Source organism: Monodelphis domestica, chromosome 7 (genome assembly GCF_027887165.1).
Source record: "Monodelphis domestica isolate mMonDom1 chromosome 7, mMonDom1.pri, whole genome shotgun sequence".
Taxonomy (NCBI): domain Eukaryota; kingdom Metazoa; phylum Chordata; class Mammalia; order Didelphimorphia; family Didelphidae; genus Monodelphis; species Monodelphis domestica.
Window position 1 is genome coordinate 57240023 of NC_077233.1, and position 18690 is coordinate 57258712.

Consider the following 18690-nt stretch of genomic DNA (forward strand, 5'->3'; position numbering starts at 1 on the left):
TCTTTTGACTTTATTTTATTGTTTCTTAATGTGTCATGGAGTCATAAGCTTCCAGTTACCCGATTCTATTTTTTCAGAAATTATTTTCTTCACTAAACTTTAAAGCTTTTTTCTTTAAGGCCAATTTTGCTTTTTAAGAAGTTCTTTTCTTCAGTGATTTTCAGTGATTTTTTGGTGCCTCTTTTATCATATCAAGTCAATTCTGTTTTTTTTTTTTAAGGTGTTATTTCTTTATACCTCTTTTTTAAAAAACCAAGCTGTTAAGTCTTTTTTTCATAATTTTCTTTAATCACTTTCATTTCTTTCCTCAAAATTTTCTCTACCACTCATGTCTTTAACTCTTCTAAGAAATCTTGTTGCATTTCTGTCAAATTCTTCTTTGAGACATTACTTATAGCTATTTTCACATTATCTCCTTCTGAGTTTACATTTTATTCTTCCCTGATACTGGAGTAGATTTTCATGGTCAAGTACTTTTTTTTAATTATTGTTTATTCATTTACTCACTTCCCCATCTGATTTCTTGACTTTGAACTTTATGTGAAAGTTAGCCTCTGCTCACCTTGAGGTGGAAGACTGTCTCAAGCTTCAGGCTTTTTTGTGTGTGTGTGTGTGTGCTGCTTTTTTCAGAATCAATTCTTAATCTGCAAGTTTTTGGTCACCGCCTTTTTGTCTTTACCTAGGAAAGGACCTATTACCCTGTAGTCGTAAATGCTCTTACCCTGAAGCTATAACTGTAAACCTTAAAATTTCTTAGACTTATAAATGTTGGAAATTTCACCATTGGGAAATTTCATACTTGAAAAATTTCCTATTGATAGTGGGAACTCTATTAGAATGTGAACCCCATTGGCATGGGAGGTTCCTCCCACTCCCTTCTTAAGATTACTTTAGGACAGAAACCTTTTGCTGAACAATGGAAAGGGCTTTGACCTATGCTTAAGCATAGAACAGGAAGTTCTTTGAGTCATGATTGATTTTAGAATTGATACAATAGAGATACTTGGAATGACAGAACCAGGTCTTGGAAAATACAATTTCCACCCCACTCAGTCCTAACAGGATTTAGGAAGGGCTGCAGCAAAGGATCAAGATTTAATTATTTGAGAATATGACCTTCAACAGACATATGCAAAGCCACAGACCTCTGGGCGGTCCTGGGTTAAGCTAGAGCCACCATTGGCACAGGGAAGACATGGACAGTGATTGGTAGATGTGAGAACTGAGGGGAGGGAACTTGGATGGTTTCCTTAAATATAGGGGGGGTCTGAGGACTGAGGGGTGGTTGGTTGGAGAGGTTTTTGCTCTGAGAGGTGGTGCTTTGAGAAGTTTGCTCTGAAGGAAGCTGGAGGTGGAGGCCCCTGAGACTGTTTCTCCATTTCGGTCACATGAGTGATAGGGACTGATCTCTTTTCTTTGCCTCAGCTATCTAAGGGCTTGGGCCTTTTGGCCCAGCCTAAACAGAACCGGTATTTAAGCCCTAATCCCTTCTCTCCCCTTTCTTTCTTTCTCTCTCTCTATCTCTAATACCTTTCTTCCTCCTGTTTGTAATTAAACTCCATAAAAGGTTGACTGTTGACTTGAGTTTTCATTTAGGAATTACATAGCTGAATTCTTTGGCAACCTTAAATTAATATATATCAGTCTTTTAAAGTGATTTCCTTGTCACATAACAAACCCGCTAAGTGCACTGAAGTTGCCAATCAGCATCAGCTGCATTCAGTGCCACCAAAGGGTCCTCAATAATTTCTTTCCTGACTAGTTTTCCAATCTTCTTTACCAAAATCTCTGAGCTGAAAGCTCCTGAAGCTACTCCTACTGCTGTGGTTGTGGCTGTTGGGGTTATTTCTAAGGTTCATCACTGGTGCTGGCACTGTGTGCTTGGGTCAGGCCTCTATATCAATGTCACAGACCTCTCTTATCAAACTCCTAAAGTCTTCTTAGGCTGGAAAAATTTCTCACCTTGACCTTTTGTTGGTTCTGTTCCTCCATAATTCAATTTGACAGTTATTTTAGTTATTTGTAGGGAAGAGAGCTTTCAAGCTACAATGCTACCTCTAATCTGCCAACTTGTCTCATCTGTGGCATGTAGCATTTTAAGGTTATAAGGCACTCTACAGAGACTATATCATTTGAAGCGAGTGTCATCAAAGAATTTGTAATTGATAAATGATATACAATTGGGATCTGAGTTTTACAACAAGATTTTGGTTGATGTAGAAATGCTTAGAACATTTAAAAAGAAACATCCTATGATTTGTTTATAAGGGTTTCTGGCTGTGGTTTAGGTTCAATGCACATATTTAAGGTAATCCACAATTACAACATTGTTCCTTAGTGAAAATATAGTGTATTTTATGATATTATTTATATAAACGAATTGTGACAAAAACAGGAGATGGTTACAATAGCAGAATGGGTACTGGTATTAGAAGAACTGTGTTTGCATCCCATCTTGACCTCTTACTAACCACATGACCTTGGGCTAGTTTAGCCCTCTCATTACTAATAAGGGGACAATAATATTATATACCACTTAAGAGTTGGTGTTGGGAAAGAACTTGGAATAATTAAAAGTACCATACAAATGTCAGTTATTGTCATCATTCATCTTGTACCAAAAGCACAAAGAGCTAAGATGAAGAACTTTTACTGAATGTGATGATTTCACTTTTGAAACTTAGAGGGCAGTCATGAGCTAGAAAATCAATAATTGACAAAGATATCTAAGAACCCAAATTCAACTAATACAAACACAGTTGAAATGCTATGACCAATTTCAATATTTATTTTATCAAGAAAATTCTTCATGTAGATGTCTAACCCAGGGGCATTTAATTACTGCTATTTACAGGACGTCTCTGATTAGTATTTTATCTATCATGCCTTCATATCTAGTGTACATTGCTCATATGACTCCTTCCCTCTGAATTTGAAATGAATAAATAAATAAATCAAATGCTTACAAATGCAAGATATTATGGTAGATCTAGAGTTTAGATACAAGAGATTATTTGCCCTTAGTTAACAATCTAACTGAAAAGACCAGACAATCATGTGAAAAGGAAATTCAATATTAATAGTTTAATATGGGGGCAGCTGGGTGGCTCAGTGGATTGAGAGTCAGGCCTAGAGATGGGAGGTCCTGGGTTCAAATCTGACCTCAGACACTTCCTAGCTATGTGACCCTGGGCAAGTCACTTTGACCCCCATTGCCAAGCCCTTCCCACTCGTCTGCCTTGGAGCCAATCCAAAGTATTGACTCCAAGACGGAAGGTAGGGGTTAAAAAAAATACTTTAAAGCAGCAAGACATAATTAATTAGCACTGGTTGATCTTGTTGCCATGTAAAAATATTCTTTTGATAGTTTCATGTTTTTATTAGTTACTCTATTAAATGTGAAAGACTTAGCTACTTTGATCAATACAATGACCTACCACAATTCCAAAGGACACGTGTAAAATGCTCTCCACTTCTGGAGAGAGAATGCTTTAATGTCCCCGAATGTGGCCGATGTGGAAATATGTTTTGCATGACTACTTATGTATAATGGGTATCACATTTCTTGCCTTTTGAATAGGTAGGGAAGGGATTAAAGGGAAGAAGAAAATTTGGAACTGAAAATTTTTTAAAAAATATTACTCTTTTGCAATAAGAGGAGAAAGAATGCAATATTTGGGTCAAGAGATTTGGTTTAAATCCCAACTTCACTACTTTCTAACTGTGTAAACTCTAGTGAATCATGTTCAACTCCAAGGAGCTCAGTTCCTCATTTATAAAGAGTTGCATTTGATCAAAGGTTCTTAAACTCTTTTTTTGTTAAAAAAAAAAAAAAAAGTCCCATGGATTCTCCAGGGAAGACTATAAACCCTTTCTCAGAAAAATGTTTTTAAAAATACAGAAAACACAATGCAAAGAAAACCAGTTGTTATTGAATAATTATCAAAATACACACCCCTATCCCTCTTCCACACTGCAACTTTGCCCACCATGGTTTTAATATATTGTGGGACATGGGTTAGCATAAGAAACTAAATGGGAGTTTTGGGGGAGTTTGTGGAAGTTGCAAATCACATGCAAAGGCCAGAAGATGATATAAAAAAAAACATTTAGAAACTCAGAAATGCACACAACTTAAAATTTATGACACACTAGAAACATCTCACGAAAGAAAAAGAAAAAATTCAGACTTCTTCCCTGGTATAAAGGGAAGACCAAAAAATTTTATGCAGATTTTCCAAGGGTGTCACCTTTACAATGTGGAAGAGATAACTGCAGTATACTTATAAGAAGTTCATAGGCCTCAAGTTAAAAACTTCTGGATTAGATGTTCACTGAAGTCTTTTATAGCTCTAAAGTCTAGGAATGTCTGAATGCTATTTTATAGCACAGTGCTTTACACAGTCAGCACTAAAATAATGACCAAATAAACAGAAGCAGTATAGTATAGTATACTTGGGTTTGAAGTCAAGGAAGACCTTAGGCAATTCACTTAATCTTTCTGACATTCAGTTCTTTCATCTGTAAAATGGGGACAATAAATGCTTACAGTCCTTATTTCACAGAGTTTCTGTCAGGCTGATTTAGTTTGTTGACAACCCAAATCTTTTCTTTCTTCTAACACCCTTTGGTGATGGAAGTTTCAAGTAAAACAAAAGTTTGTTCAGGGAGTTCAATATTTATATTGTAAAATGTCTCATATCTTTGTCACATGACTCATGCTGTTAAAATACTATAATTTAAATATATTCACAATTCTATAGTGCCTTCAAATACCAGAGTAGCCGTGACTTAATTGGAATACAAGCCTTGATGAAAAAGTACTTCACAATAGACAACTTCGATGTAGAAAAGAGATCAATCCTATGTTAACATTATTCACAAAGCATAAAAGCTACTTATTTTATATTATAATCTTTACTAATCCTCTTCATGAACAGCCATTTATGAGGAGATTGAATTAAAGGTTGCTTTTTTTTTTTAAATTAAAAGGCATGGAAGTGAATTAATTTTAACTTAATAATCAGAATAAAGAATTACATAGAAAGAAAATAATAAAAAAAAGAAAGGAAAAAAGGGGAAATCAATGGTTAGATATCTAAGAGATCTTTGCACTCTCATTAATGGTGCTAAAAACTTGAAAATAAAAATGCTGAATATGACATCACATGATGTGTTATGGTATAGTAGATGGAGTCAAAAGGATCTATGTTCAAATCCTGCCTAGAACTTTTATTAGGTGTGACTCCTGTATAAAAATGAGGAAAATAATGCATATAAGTTTTTTTTTGTGTGTGTGAGCCCAATAGTATGATAGAAATGTCAGTTATATCATTCATTCAGAATTTTTGAAGATAAGAAAAGGAAAATGTATAAAGTTTGAAATGTAAATTATAAAAAAGATGCTTTCTAAAAACTTCCTTTCCAAATGTTCTTACAAAGGGCTCAGTGCAAGGTAAAAAACAAACAAACCAGAAAGAGAGCTCATGGTATAGATGGAAATTAATCTTCAGTTTTGTTAATAAAATCAATAATCAACAAGTATTAAGTGTCTACTATGTGTCAGGTACTATGCTAGGTGCTGGAGATATTAGTACAAAGAATGAAAACAATCCTTAAAAGAATCTTAGTTCTAATAGGGGAGATAAGTACATACATAAAGTATAAATATAAAATGAATAAATACAATTATATACAAAGCAATGAAATATAAAATAGTTTGGTAAAGAGGACACTAGTAGTTGGGGGGCCCAGGAAAGAATTTCATGAAGAAAATAGGACTTGAGGGGCATCTTATAGGAAGGAAGGGACTCTCTGAGGCAGATCTAGGTATATCTGAACAGCCAGAACAAAGGCATAAGAAGAGATCTAGGAGCATACTATGTGAGGAATGGAAAGTCAGTCTGGCACTACTGGAGGGAAGTACAGCGAGTCTGAAGTCAGGTTGTGTAGGGTTTTAAAAAAGAAGAATCTAAATTTTTATTTTTAGGCAACATGAAGTCACTCAATTGACTGAGTATGAGTCACATAATTTAGCTTTATAATCCTTAAAGATAATTACTCTGGCAAAAGTGTTATAGGATGGCCTGGACAGGGAAGAGATTGAATCAGGGAGACCAATTCAGAGGCTTATTGCAATAATCTAGGTAAAAGACTGATCCCAGGTGGAAGTTGTGTGAATATTGAGTAGTGGAAAAATTTTCTGCAAATGACTAGATATGTACGGTGAAAGAGAATGAGGAGCAGAGGTTACTATCAATGTTATCGATCTGAGAGGCTGAAGGATGGTGATGCCTTTGACAGAAATAGGCAAATTTGAGAGAGGAGTGGGTTTTGGAAGAAAGATAATCAAGTAAGTTTTGGTTATATTGAACTTCAGACACCTCTAGAACATTCAGTCTGATGTCCAAAAGGCAAATGGTGATGAGGAACTGAAACTTGGGAGATATTGGGGTGAAAAAATATAAACACACACACACACACACACACATCTGCAGGCCATCTGGAAACAGTATTCCATAAAACTCTTAATTAGATTTCACCCAATGAAAACTATCTTCCAACATGTGTTATTTCAAGACCTAAAATAGACTGCTATCCAATCTTCTATAATTAGAAGTAATACATGCAGGAAGGAGTGATGAAATTATTTGTGCCATAAAACCTAATCGTTGATGATTTCTTGGTGGAAGTGATCATCACTTCTATGAGAAGAAAAAAAAAAGGCTTCCAAATAATGGCCTTTCTAAGTTGGTTTGGTAAAGGGGAAATTTCAAGAAGATCATGAATATTTGAAATAGTCAAGCCTTTTGGAGTTAACAGTGAACTGTGGTTAGGCTGATAGGATGAAATGGTTTGCCATCTTTTTACTACATTCCTTCCTTCCCCAGCTTCTAACATCTACAATGATAGGAAAAAAGATACTTGACCATTTGAAATTGTTGTTTTTTGTTTCAGGCATATGCAAAATCAATCACCATTACATCTTATTCCAATTGCATAAAGACATCTAAAATTCAAATCCTGGAATTCTGACTAGTCTGTGGACATATTAATGATACACTCTGCCTGATAAATGATTAGTTCTTTCTCTTTCTTTCATCCACTTATCTTTAATGAAATAAGGGGCTTCCTCAAGGATGCTGGTTTTATAAATGGTATTTGCAAATTTTTAAAAAATCTTTTATCTTGTATCAAGGGATTAATTCAAATACAAATACGTAGATCCAATATTTTTGGAAAAGGCTGTTTCTTTGTCAAATTTTATCTTACTAAGGCATAGCTAATCTAATATGACCACTCAGAGCAAAATAAAGACCGACTCTTATTAATACTGTTTTCACATAAATCAATTAACAATATATTTGGGCTATAGATCAAACCTCTTTTTGAGTTTTTTTTTTTAAATATAGTAAGAGTACCCACTTGATGACTGTTAGAATCAAAACATGAAGGTTTTTCTTTTATTTAGTTACTAGGACTGAAGTACAGGATATTTCACAAAAATTATGTGAGAGTTCTTTGCACTTTCTATTTGTCCACAGATTAAAAAATGTCACATATTAATTATGCATAATACAGAGTTGTACAGGTAGGTGAAAATAAGACATTTTATCTTTTAGTCCTTAAATATTAAGTATTGCATGACTTTAAAATATATATAATATACATGTATGTATATAATATACATTTTATAATTTTACATATAAAAAAGCTTCCAAGTTTGTTATATAGAGAAACTTGTCAAAAATTTGTTCATGATCTTTAGCTTGTGTTCAAAAATGTTTCATAACTGAAATATAGTTTTAACTAGATCTTCCATTCAAAATATTTTTATATTTTTACCATTGATGCTAAAATTAGATTTCCCTCAGAAATTAGGATCTCCTACTAATATTGTCCAATAAGAAGAATTCTAAACCCCAAATCATATGAAATAACTTAGGCTTCTAATAACTGTAATTATACTGTTGTAGAATTTTTTGGGGGGTGGGGAGGGGAGGGATAGGATGGGGAAGGGAGTAATGAAGACCTACTACAAACACCCCACCACGAATGAACAGGGTTATTAAGAATTCTTTTTTTATTAACTACAGATTAACCTACCATAGAAGAGAATATTTATTTCATTTCTTTATGCAAGGCATTTTTATACTTGAAAAGAGAAAACAAAAGATTATCATCTCAAATTACTCCCTGATAGATGACTATCTTAAGGACTTAGAAATGTGCACATATTAGAAGTTGGCTGATAAAGTGGCCAGTTAGTTAGTCTCTCTCTCTCTCTCTCTCTCTCTCTCTCTCTCTCTCTCTCTCTCTCTCTCTCTCTCTCTCTCTCTCTCTTTCTCTCTTTCTTTCTTTCTCTCTCTCTCTCTCTCTCTCTCTCTCTCTCTCTCTCTCTCTATCTGCTGTGATATGGAAATCACATTAAAAGACATATATATTAATTTAAGGTCACCAAGGAATTCAGCTATGTAATTCCTAAATGAAAACTCAAGTCAGCAGTCAACCATTTATGGAGTTTTTAATCACTAACAGGAGGAAGAAGGGTATTAGAGAGAGAGAGAAGGAAAGAGAAAGGGGAGAGAAGGGAATAGGGCTTAAATACCCCCTCTGCTTAGGCTGGGCCAAAGGCCCAAGGCCTTGGATAGCCGAGGCAAAGAAAAGAGATCAGTCCCTATCACTCACGTAACCAAAATGGAGAAACAGTCTCGGGGCCTCCACCTCAAGCACCAGCCTTCAACAATCTCCTTTCCTCCACACAGGAAGTCCCCAGACTCCTCAGCTGTCCTCTACCTCATTTCCTGTGTCTCCCCTGTGCCAATGGTGGCTCTAGCTTAACCCAGGACCGCCCAGAGGTCTGTCCCCTTTGCACACGTCTGTTGAAGGTCATATTCTCAAATAATTAAATCTTGAGCTTTGTTGCAGCCCTTCCTAAATCTTGTTACCCTGAGTAGGGTGGAGATTGTAGTTTCCAAGACCTGATTCTGTCATTCCAAGTATCTCTATTGTTATTGATCAGGAAATAGCCAAATCCCATCCTCTAAAGAATGGTTTGAACAGGGTTGAGTAGTTTTTGAAATTCACAATGCCTATCTCTATCATTAATAGTTGTGTACCCTTGGACAAATCATAGCTTCTTTAGTTTTGGGGCATTGCAATCATTTATTAGGTATAATAATAATGACAATACCACATATGCCTGAAATCAAGAAACTAAAATGGCATGATTCACTCATTTGCTAACTTACCAAACATCTACTAAGCAACTACTGTATACAAGTCACCATGCTAGGTATTAGAGATACAATAGACTAGAAATTGTGCCAAAGCTTAAGGAATTTATATTTTGGTGAGTAAGGGTGTGGTGGAAGAAGGGAGTACAATAGACACATTAATACATGCAAAATAACTAGAGGAGGAAAAGAACACGAAATCCCTGAAAGATAAAGAAAAGAAAGCTTATTGCTCTGGAGACAAGAGGACCTAGCTTCAAATTCCACTTTTGATATTTCTTGCCAGTGTGATGTTGGACAGAGCACCTCATCTCTTAGAGCTTCAGTTTGCTCATCTGCAAAATGAAGGAGTTTGATCAATCAAAGAGCTGATAAGGTCCTTTTCAACTCCAGATCTATGCCTTACAAATTCCTGTAAGAGGTGATGCCTGAGCTAATCCTCAAGAAAATCAGCAGTCTAAGACGCAGAAGTGAAGGAGGAGAGAATTCCAGGCCTTTACTAAAGGAAAGGGGAGGTGGTATAGAATGATGATTTTGGGAACAGAAAGCAGGTCAGTTTGTCTGTAACATAAAGTGGGGGACAAGGGGGGGGGGGAGAACAGGAGGGAAAAAGAGGGATGGGATAATCATTTATTAAATATCTACTACATGCCAGGCACTGAGCTGAGCACTTTACAAGTATCTCATTTGACTTAATAAGGCCTGTGATTCTACATTGACAGGGTATACTTGATATAAACATAATTGTTTTATAATTTGTTTAGCAAATGAAGTTGAAAAACAAAATGGGACCTATTTTATCTCCTTCTAGATTATTCCAAAAAAGTATTTCTTTTTGGTTTTCCTTTATTAACTTTCAAAGAAAAACTGTGAAACTTTTAAATTAAGATAGAAATGCCATAAATGAATCAACCAACAAATAAATAAATCTTGAAGTAACGTGATAAAAAATTTTAAAATGTTATTTCTATACTCCAAATTGATTATAAAAATTAGCTAGTACTTTTATAGTTCTCTAAGGTTTACAAAGCACTTTACAGATATTATTTAATGTGATCCTCACAATAATCCTGTTAGGGAGAGGCTATTGTTATGGCCATTTTACAGATAAAAAAACTAAAAGTGTTAAAATCTCTTATTTTATAAATATATAGAACTGAATTTTTGCCATGAGAAATAATACTGGAATCAACACAATATGATAAATTCTTCCTTAAGAAGGACATAATTTAGGGGCAGCTAGGTGGCTCAGTGGATAGAGATAAGAAATCCTGGGTTCAACTATGACCTCAGACACTCCCTAGCTGTGTGACCCTGGGCAAGTCACTTAACCCCAACCCCTTAAGGCTCTTTTGCCTTTGAATATTAGTACTGATAAGTAAGGGTTTAAAAATATATAGGACATAGCCTAAACATATGGAAGCCATAAAGCTGCAAAGCAGAATCTGTGGGATTCATATTTGTAGGCCAATTTTCTGAATGTAGACATAGTACCCACTCACCTTAACCTCAAAGATCTCTGATCCCCTAAGGAATACTCTATTCTCTCAAGCCGAAGAGTCATAAAATAGTTTCCAACCAACCTTGCCTAAGTCAGCTTTACCGATTACAAAGTTTGACTACTGACACAACTTATTCCTCACCTCTATTTCATATCTGTACAACATCCTATGGAGTTTCAGAAGGGAATTAATCCCTCTCTTATCAATACACAAAGAAAACATATTAAAACCAGAAAATAAGTACACAAACTTTACCAGTGTAAATATTTTCACTAGCCTGACTTTTTCCATAGTGGTACACAATTATTAATTTAAGTGAAAAGTACAATATTTTAATGAGGTGAAATAAGTCTGCTTTGATGTCTTTAATTCCCAGTTCATATAACAATTATTTACAGAGTAAGTGAATGATTGGTTTAAAATTAAAGGTTTACATAACAATCTGAATGATCAATTCAGATTTGTTACTTTGAATGTCTGTGTGTTCAATTTCTAAATCCCTTTCTTCAAATTTTTATGCCTTAGAAAATTCACATTTTTATGTATGTGTATTTACTTTGGAAATATATCTTGGGGTTCAAAAGAACTACGTCTTCAGTAATTCCATAGCATTAGCTTGGTATCAAGTGTGAGAACCTGAAATTGAGTTCCAAAGTCAAACTGTAACCCTCTTATTTTTTAGAAGCATCAATTTTCTCATGGTGTGTGGAGGGGTGGGGGGTAGATAAAGGAGACCAGGTAAAAATTTTTGAAAGAACTTTGATTTTAGAATAGAATAGATGCCCTATTCTCAACCTGTGAAAAGAAAGGGATGGCATATATTATATTGGCACCTCATCTATTCTACAGGATAAACAGAATTTGCCCAGTAAGGATGCCTAACTCTGGTTCTATCACTTGAAAACAACAAAGCACACTGACATATTTCCTTTTTCAAAAGCAAGTGTGCCAGCTATTGTAATAGCATCTGTCACTCACCTCAGCCACCTGCTGTGTCTCCACTATCTGCTGAGCCAGCACCTCCATATTTGTTGCCATGGTGAAGCAAGATCATTAGAGAACCTGTTTGGAAAGATGCCAGCAACTTCCATCAGGCAAGAAGAAATTAGGCTACTTGAAAAATTAATAATAATCAAAATTAATCTCTGGCATAATTTAATGTGAATTTACCCTCTGCTGGAGACATGGCAGCAAGCAAGCAGTATAATATGTTTACTGCACGTCTGGGGATACTGTTCATTAGTAATATCTTCCTCAAATTATCTACAAGACTTAAAAAAAATCCAAAAAACAAAAAAAACCCAAAGACAAAACCAGACTAACAAAAACATTCCAAGTAAGAAGAAAAAGCCTTTCAATCTAAGTACAAAGAAAGACCAATTTGGAACTCTAACTGCTAGTGCAACTTGTAAAATGCTAAGGTGGCTGCTACCAGTTTTTGTTTACCTCTTTAGTAGGTAGATATCACACCTTAGAGGGCAGCTCCTATGACAAGTGCTGAATAAGAATGTGGTTATCTAGAAAGGCTTGAGATCAGCTTCGGACACTGAACCATTAGGATACTATCATCAGCTCTACTTCTGGTGTTAGTGTTACTGCAAAGTTAAAATCTTCTAGAGAGCCTGATGAATTTCACTGCAATGCAAGGGCTATCACTAACAGAGACGAAACAAATATAAAAAAGGATGCTACGACTATGGTTTTTAAGGAGGTTGTTTATTTCTTAAAAAGCCTCCACTTGAAAACAAAAACTGTAGTATTCAGCAGGTTTGCTAGTGATGAAAAGCTAGATTTTGACATCCATTTTCAGGAGGGTGAATATTTAGGTGCTTCTCAAGTGCAGAGTTCACAACATATAGCCTGATGCTATGTGTCACTTAGTCCAATTCCTACGTGCAAATGAGTCTAAATTTAAAAGTTTATGACCCTCATTGAAACAACAACATTATAGCCTTACTATAACACTATCCACAACAGCAAGTTATCAGGTAGTTCCATTATGGGGCTCTATTACTGGCAATATCAGATGCTATAGTTGGAGGAAGGAATAGAGACCAATTTCCTTTTTCTATAGGTGAGGGAATTGAGGCTGAGAGAGCTGAAGAGATGTGTGTGTCCAAAGTTACAAAGTGAGTTAATAGTAAAGCATGGCCTAGAATTTAGGTCTCCTGAACGTCACTTCAATGTTCTTTTCTGCTAAACCACAGAAGGAATTCATTTCCTGGGTTGACCATAAATTTAGCATCATAGGAAGACTCTATTACAATTTATTTTTAGCATTCACATATGCAAATAGTATACAGTATCTGTGTACTACACATAATAATATAAACCCATTTACCTGGCTATTGTTTTTCTAAATTTTTAGTTAACCTGGAATATTTTGGTGTGCAAATTTATAGAACTCTTAACAGTATTTATATTCATAATTCCTTCTTTCCTTCCTCAACCTAGTCTCAAAAGAAAAACATAAAAATTATTTTAAATGTATTACTGCCAGAAAGACTGAGAATTACTTTCCTCCAAGCCAAATGTTATAACAACTATTTGCAAAAGTCCTATGAAGCAGAAATCAAAGCTTTTCCCCCGAAAGCAAATAAAATTCCTCCAAATAATACAAATGGATAAACGCTGCCATGATTTGTTATATATGGTGTGCTAAAAAATTCTACCTTGGGGTTGTAATAATTTTTATCACTTTTGGAGGCTCAGGACTACTGCTGCTACTAATAACAGCAATCTGCTAGAGGAAATGTGAAAGTAAGAAAAAATATGCACAAAGAGCTGAGAACAACACTAAAAGCCTTCTTGTCACCTGAAAAAGTAGCTCAGCTGCCTGAAATTCAATATTACAGTCAAAGGTAGTATTTTATGTATATTAAGATAACTTCTTCAAATTTTTTGTAATCATACCTTGATGAATTAACGATTGATCATACAGGAGATTCCTATTAAGTGCAAGATGCTAAAGGAGAAGACATAGCATGGCTTGTCTACAGTGGTGAGGGTGGCTGCTTTGACTTAAAACTGTTCTCTAGGGGGCAAGCTGGGTAGCTCAGTGGATTGAGAGCAAGACCTAGAGACAGGAGGTCCTAGGTTTAAATCTGGCCTCAGACACTTTCCAGCTGTGTGACCCTGGACAAGTCACTTAACCCCCATTAGCCCTTACCACTGTTCTGCCTTGGAACCAATATTCAATATTGATTCCAAGAAGGAAGGTAAGGGTTAAAAAAAACCAAACTGTTTTCTAAAATGATACCTTGAGAAATGGCAGCCCCTATATGCTGGGGCTTCTCTGTTTGTAGGCACCAGGACAAATCTCTGTGTCCTCTATTTGCAAATAGCATTTATTTACATTGGGATCAATTGGCTCCTATAAAACTTGTGTTTACAAGAACCCAATTAGGAAACCAGGAGTTGTAATTTTATTAAAAGATATTTTAGAAAAATTTCCTAGACCCCTGGCAAAATATCCATTTTCAGACAAACTCAAAAATGTAGCTAGGACTCTCAGCAATGCAATGATCTAGGACAATTCTGAAGAACGTATGAAGGAGAATGCTATCTACCTCCAGAGAAAGAACTGTTGGAATCAGATGGATGCAGATCAAAGCATATCATCTTTCATGTCAGTTTATTTACAGTTTGATTTGGGGTTTTGGTTTTGTATAAGTGTACTCTTACAACAATGATGAATATGGAAGTGTGTTTTGCATGATAATATGTGTATGGTCCAGATCAAATTGATTACCATCTCCAAGAGAGGGAAGGGAGATAGTTTGGCACTTATAATTTTGAAAAAAAAATATGATGAAAATTATTAAATCTAGTTAGGAAACTAAAATATCTTTGAATTTTAAAAAAATGTAGCCAGAATGGGGAAATTTTCCAAGATATATTACTGGATTATTTGTATTTATAAATAATGTCCAGTTCCAATTAACTTATGTAACTAGATGTATATATTAGACTTTTCAATACATGTTTTAGCAAAAGAATAACACGTTAAAATACTGTTATCAAAAATGTATGTATTTTCATATGCAAAAATTGACGAACTGGCATATACCCTGAGCATGATATCATGGACAAGATGGGGTGATTTTAGGAACTAGAGAAGGTTGAGAGACTATTATTCTCAAAGGTTCTCATTTGGAAGAATAAGTAGCTTTGTTTTGTGAAGTTCTTAAAAGCAGGATTAGTCGGTCAATAAGCATTTATTAAGCTTAGAGTGGCACTGGGCTAAGTGGTAGGTTAGGAATGAACCTTCTAGCAACCAAGACTCTTGGATTGGCTGCCTCATTAGGTGGTGATTTCCTGTTACTATAGATATTTTATGCAGAAGCTGGATGATTCTCTGTAAGGTATAATAAAGAGATCCCTTCCTTCATTTCTCTTAATACTCAGCTAAAGTATCAGTTAAAGCTGCTAGTGCCTTTTATTCCTTCAAGGTTTTCTTGTATTTTCCTAAAAAATAATAATAATAAAGACTGATTTCCCCTATCTTGCTCAGGCTAGAAGTCTGGGGCTACTCACTATTTATTAGTATTTACCATATTAATGCCAAACTTACACTGGCTCAGCTTTGTATTCTGCAGCTAAGAATTCAATCAACATTTATGAAAGACCTACTCTGTGCCAGGCACTGTGCTAAGGGCCAGGAACACAAAAAAAGAGGCAAAACATAGTCCTGTCCTCAAGGAGCTCACAATCTAATTAGGGAGATGACATAATAGATGCAAAGTGGGTTATAAATAGGAAATAATTAAATGAGGAAAGGCTTGGAAAAGGTTTCATTTTAAAGGTGACATTTAGCTGGGACTTAAGAAACAGGGAAGTGAGTAGCAAGAGTGTTCTAGATCTGAGGGGCAATCAGAAAAAATGCCTGGAGCTGAGAGGTGGAATATTTTGTTCATGGGATCTCCAAGAGGTCAGTGTTACTGGATCAGAGAGTATGTACTAGGGAGTCAAGTAACAAGTCCGGAAAGGTAGGAGGGGGCTAGGTAATAAAGGGCTCTGAATGCTGAAAAAACAATTTTGGATTTGCTCTTGGAGGAAATGAGAAGCCACTGGAGTGTACTGGGTATCAGGGTGAGATGGTTGGATTTGTGTTTTAAGAAGATCACTTTAGTGGATGAATGGAGGGCAGATTGGAATGGGAAGAAACCAGAGGCAGACAAATCCATCAGCAGGCTACTGCACTAATCCCAGGATCAGGTGATAAGGTCCTGTACCAGAGGAGAGAAGGGGCATATTAGAGAGATATTGCAGAACTGGAAATGGATAGGTCTATCTGGGCCACAGCCTAGATAATGGGGTTGGGAGATAGTGAGGAATCCAGGATGACTCCTACGTTGTGAACCTAATAAGCCAAAGAAGATAGAAAACCCAAGAAGACAGAAGGTAGAAAGTAGGAAGGATTTAGGAGGAAAGATAATGAGTTCTGTTTTGGACATGCTTAGTTTAGGATGTCTACTGAACATCCTATCTGACATGTCTGGAAGGCAGTCGGAGATATGAGATTGGAAGTCAACAGAGAGAATCAGGAAAGAGAGATTTGAGAACTGTCAGCATAGAAATGGTAATTAAATCCATGAAAGCTGATGATATCACCAAGGGAAGCAGAACAGAAGGAAAAGAGAAGAGAATTTAGGACATAAGCCTCAGTCTCCTCCGGGGCTGGGATTATCGGTCTATGACACCATGATTGGCTCCTGTATATGCTTTTTACACACACACACACACAGACACACACAGACACACACAGACACACACAGACACACACACACACACACATGTTCCAAGATCCTTCACATAAGTTGAAAATTATGTATAAGTGAACCCTATTATTTAATATTTCTTATATGAACATACTATACACTTTATGACTTTTCTTAGGCTTAACAGAGCTACCAGCATCAATACTCTAGCACTCTTGGAACCATCATTAATAATAGTGTTAATGAAACAAAGAAAAATACTGCTGTGACAGAACAAAACTTGTGACAAGCGAGAACCCTCCTTTCACCCCCCCCCCCGTCACCGTCCCCCAGCCAAAGGACCCAGGACACTATTTTGCACATAGTGAAGTGAGAAATAGATATTTATTTAATGAACACAGAAACTGCTCTATGGTTTTGCACATTAACAAAATAATTTTTTTTTTTTAAGTTTGCTATAAGGCAATGTTTTCTCAAACAGGAAAATTGTTTTCAGTAGAAATTATATTTATGTTGTGATTTTATAAATTATTCTATGACAATAATTAGCTCATTCTACAGTGACAAATTAATTGATAGTAATTTTCCAATTTAAGTAAAAAATGAGGAAGGAATCCATTTATATAACTGAATAGAAAAATGTGCACTAAACTAACAAAATTTAAATAATTTGCTTTAAAATAATTGTTAATTAATCAATTTAATAGAGAAAAAGGATCAAACTAAATGGTAATAGGTGAAAAAGCTTTTCTATCACAAAGGTAAAAACTGACCTCAATGCACAAGACTGCCCAAACCAGTTTTTTTACTCTATTTCACAGTGAATCCCTTTACCCCAGGAAAACCAAAAAACAGCCTAACCAAATTATTTTAGAAATGTTTGTTTTTAAAACTCTCTTAGTAGGAAAAAGAGTTAATCTTCTTCCCTCTTGTATTTTTCCTTCTCTCCACGACAGTCCCCTTTCTGCCAGTGATAAATAAGACACTTTCTTCCCAAAGATAACCCATAGGAACAAGCTGACCTTCTTTTCACACAAAGATTCTGAATAAAACTTCTGCCTCAAATGTCAACCCTAAGGCATTAACAACAGCAACTCCACAGCAGTTTTAAAAATAATAAACAAAACCAAATAGAAGGATGCACCATCTAAATGAACAAAAACAGCTGAAATATGTAATAAGTCTTTCAACAAAGATGTGTAAATGGCATCAGATGAGTAGACTGCAACAGTTTCTCTACAGTATTACCCAAAAGAAGGTAGAACATTGTCACCGGTAATAGTAGACACTGGACTTTTCTCTCAGAAGCTTTCCCCTCTGCCTAGAATATACAGAAATATAGGAGACAGACAAGTCTCAAAAGTAAAGAAAGGCAAAGTTGACAGATAGTTTCTATAGAGAGATAGGTAACTGTATTTAGGGTAATAGATACTTAGAACCCCCTAGAATATAAATATTTTAACAGGTCTCTTCCTAATTCTATACATTAGATTGACAAACCACATTTTTACAGAAAAGGAGGAACGGACAGGTTCCCTTAATTGTTCTGGCAGCTACACAAAGGAAGAGGGGTGAGAATCACCAGGGAAATAACCACCCTTCATTCCCCAGCTTTTCATGCCCACATTTAACACCATACTATTAGATGGACATCAAAGGTACAAAAAATTAATATAGGCTACATGATAAAGCAAAATGGAACTAAAGATCATGGGAGAAGTCCACATGAGGAAAATAATGGCTATTTGTCATCTCCAAAAAAATTCCACATGCAAATGATCAAGGGCAGGCTTTCTAATATCACTGATTCATGCTAAAACCCTCCTCCCACACATATTAAGGTTCTTGGTCCTATCAAGGTGGAAAGGCTTTCAAAAAAGGTCACATAATGCACTGTATAGTTATGGATGGAGGAGCAGCCCAGGCAAATAAAGAGGCTCAAGTTACAAGGTTTGGTGATGAACTTTTCAGCTAGAACAACTCCCAAACACTATTAGCTAAGATGGGAAAGGTGGGATGGGGTGCCATGCTCCACAAGAGTGGAAAGAATACCTTACCTAACAGAAGAAACCATAACCAAGTAACTGTACAAAGAGAATACTGTTGTGAAAAGTATTTATAGATTCAGATATTTGGATTTGGACTTGCCTTCCCATTATGTGTAAATTCTGTCATCCACCAGCCAGTCTCTAACTGTATGGATATTTCATGAGAAGAAAACTAGGGAAAGAG

The 18690-nt window shown here is 35.7% G+C and overlaps 1 protein-coding gene across 3 annotated transcripts in view; it reads right to left on the reverse strand.

Annotated features, from left to right (window-relative positions):
* The window catches only part of NR2C2 (nuclear receptor subfamily 2 group C member 2), a 137700-nt gene that overhangs the window by 103093 nt on the left and 15917 nt on the right, over positions 1-18690 (reverse strand). For 2 of the 3 annotated variants that reach the window (XR_008913429.1, XM_007500265.3), the window contains exon 2: positions 11717-11800. The exons of the other annotated variant lie outside the window; for it this stretch is intronic. Coding sequence is in view for 1 of the 2 variants with exons in the window: in XM_007500265.3 (XP_007500327.1) it covers positions 11717-11776 (60 nt within the window). In the remaining variant the exon portion in view is untranslated. The remainder of the gene's footprint in view (positions 1-11716; positions 11801-18690) is intronic. 3 annotated transcript variants of the gene reach the window in all.